This window comes from Helianthus annuus, chromosome 8 (genome assembly GCF_002127325.2).
Source record: "Helianthus annuus cultivar XRQ/B chromosome 8, HanXRQr2.0-SUNRISE, whole genome shotgun sequence".
Lineage (NCBI taxonomy): Eukaryota > Viridiplantae > Streptophyta > Magnoliopsida > Asterales > Asteraceae > Helianthus > Helianthus annuus.
The window spans coordinates 51,564,353-51,566,730 of record NC_035440.2 but is presented as its reverse complement, the minus strand read 5'-3'; the positions used below and the strand labels follow the sequence as shown (position 1 = coordinate 51,566,730).

The 2,378-nt window shown below is 31.9% G+C and overlaps 1 protein-coding gene across 1 annotated transcript; it reads right to left on the bottom strand.

Annotated features, from left to right (window-relative positions):
* Positions 1–313: 313 nt before the first annotated feature.
* LOC110869990 (E3 ubiquitin-protein ligase RNF181 homolog) lies at positions 314–727 on the bottom strand. Its single transcript, XM_022119186.1, has one exon. It carries the CDS (start codon positions 725–727, stop codon positions 314–316), a length of 414 nt encoding a protein of 137 aa, XP_021974878.1.
* Positions 728–2,378: the final 1,651 nt, after the last annotated feature.

Here is a 2,378-nt window from a genome sequence, read left to right as displayed (position 1 = left end):
ATAGAAAACCCTAATCTACTAAAAACAAAGCCTTGCCCCAGAGGGGTCGAAAAGTTGTTGTGAACCAAACGCTGAACTCTAAGTTTGAGCACGACTCATATGTGTTAATAAAACTTAAACATAAGTTTTGACTAGTTTTCCGTTAAATCATTAAGCTTCTACAAAAATTAGTTAGTATTTGTTATGAGCATAGAGATATATCATCCCTAACTATAACTTATACATGTTAATGCAAATCACACATATATCAACTTTTTGTATTTTGATGATCAAACATAACCCAAAACACACTAACAGCAACCCTAAATCTACATCATATTTCCGCTCTGCAAATCGGACAATTTTGCTTCAACTGCAGCCAGTTCTCAATGCATTCTTCATGATACCGATGTTCGCATTCTGTCAGTTCCAAGCAATCACCCGTCTTGATTCCATCCAAACAAATCGAGCAAACCTCTCCTTCTCCCTCTCCATCCTCAACATTGTTTCCATTAATCTCGACCGAATGTTCAATAATCTTTTCCTTCGAGAAGTCCTTTGCGCTAACAGACGGTGTTATATAACGTGCAAGCTTTACACATGTTTCATGATCCAACACATGCGATCCATCCAACGGTACAAGAGCGGGTACTGATCCTTGATCCGTTTTGAGTCCCATCAAAAGAATTTTGTAATCGGGTCCACCATCATTGAACACAGATAGGATGTCATCACAGCTTTGTAACATCCTTATCTGTGTCGGGGAGGGATTGATAACGAGAGGGCTATGCACACGCTCACCTGGTCGTGCTTTCACGAGGACAATCTGTCGAGATTCTGGGAGTATAATCTGGTGTGAATATCCGTGTAGCCATAACTTTTCGTCTGTAAACTTGTGGATATATATATGGGAGGAGAGGAGCTAAAACCCTAATATGTACTATAAATAGATCTTGAAAGATCTCTACCGAATTTAAAGAACGAGAGTTAATAGGATTTCGATGCAAGGTAATATAGTATCTTTCTTTTCATTAAATTTCGGCTTTGATTAAATTTGTTATCTCATACTTATTAGGTATCAAACAAAAAAAGTAATTACCTCAGTACCTCCTACTCGTATCTTTTTTTGAAAAAAAATTAATATCTTTGATTTTCTTGAAAAGAAAAATTAATATCTTTGAAACAAACACGTTAAACTTTCTTAAAAGATTATTAAAAGTAAATTGCAATTAAGTAAGAAACAAGTGGGAATTTCTAACGGCATATATTTAGTCAGTATTGGTTTTTTTCATTACCATATTGGTTCGGTTATTACGGTATCGGTACGATACCAAAACTTGGTGTCGTAGCTAAAAAACAAAACCAAAAAGTAAGTCGTGATATGCTCAAATAGATATTAGCAAGTATTAAAAACCATAAAAACCAGTATCAGTGATGTTGGTCCCCATGTTGTTTAGTCGGAGTCGACGTGAAATTGATATTGTTGGGACAGTATCAGTTTGTTTCCAGTGCCGAAACATGCTAAAGCACAATATAAGAGCATTCACAATGGAACCTCCATTTCTATGTGTGTGTAACTTATATATCTGTAAGAGTGGTTGTAATTAAATTGTTGTGAGTGGAGTAGAGAGAAAAAAGAGAAAAAGTTAGTATCCATCAGTAAATTTAGAGGAGATATTGTACACCTCTATAATTTTTTAATATTTTTTAAAAATGGTTATGAGTAGTGGAGAGAAAGGGCAATGATAAAAGTATGAAAAATATTATTTAATTGAAAGGAAGAAAGAAAATGTATTTTTTGTGTAATTATAGAGATGGAGTAAGAGGTTTTACAAAAATCTCTATTTCTAATAGAACTAAACAGTTTTTTTTTTTTACCAAAATCCCAAAAAAAAATGATACTTGTACCACTTACATCTAATTTGATTTGACGGTATTGGTTTTGTCATCGAGGTAAAGAAGAAAAAAATCAACTATATCTGTTATGTTTAATTTTGATTAAAACTTTTAGTGAAACTTAGATAAAGTTAATCACATCAAAACGTTATATTTAGAACATTATAAATCATTACATTATATTATTAGAATAACGAAAATGGTAAATGACATCAATTTATAGATAATAAACTAAATGCGAGTGGTGTTTGATAACATGTATATTTGTCTTTCGATTATTTGTACATTACTACTAACAACTTGTTTCAATTTTTTTTTTATATCAAGACATAGATAAAGTTTCACACGTTGCAATCGCGTACTCAAAACATTAAAATAAACATATCTTAAAAGTTATAAAAGAAAAATAAAATATACCCAGCTTGGAACACTTTTACTTCTATGATATACTAACGTGTTATAAATTACTATTTATATTCTAGGAAAAGTGTATAAATTATAAA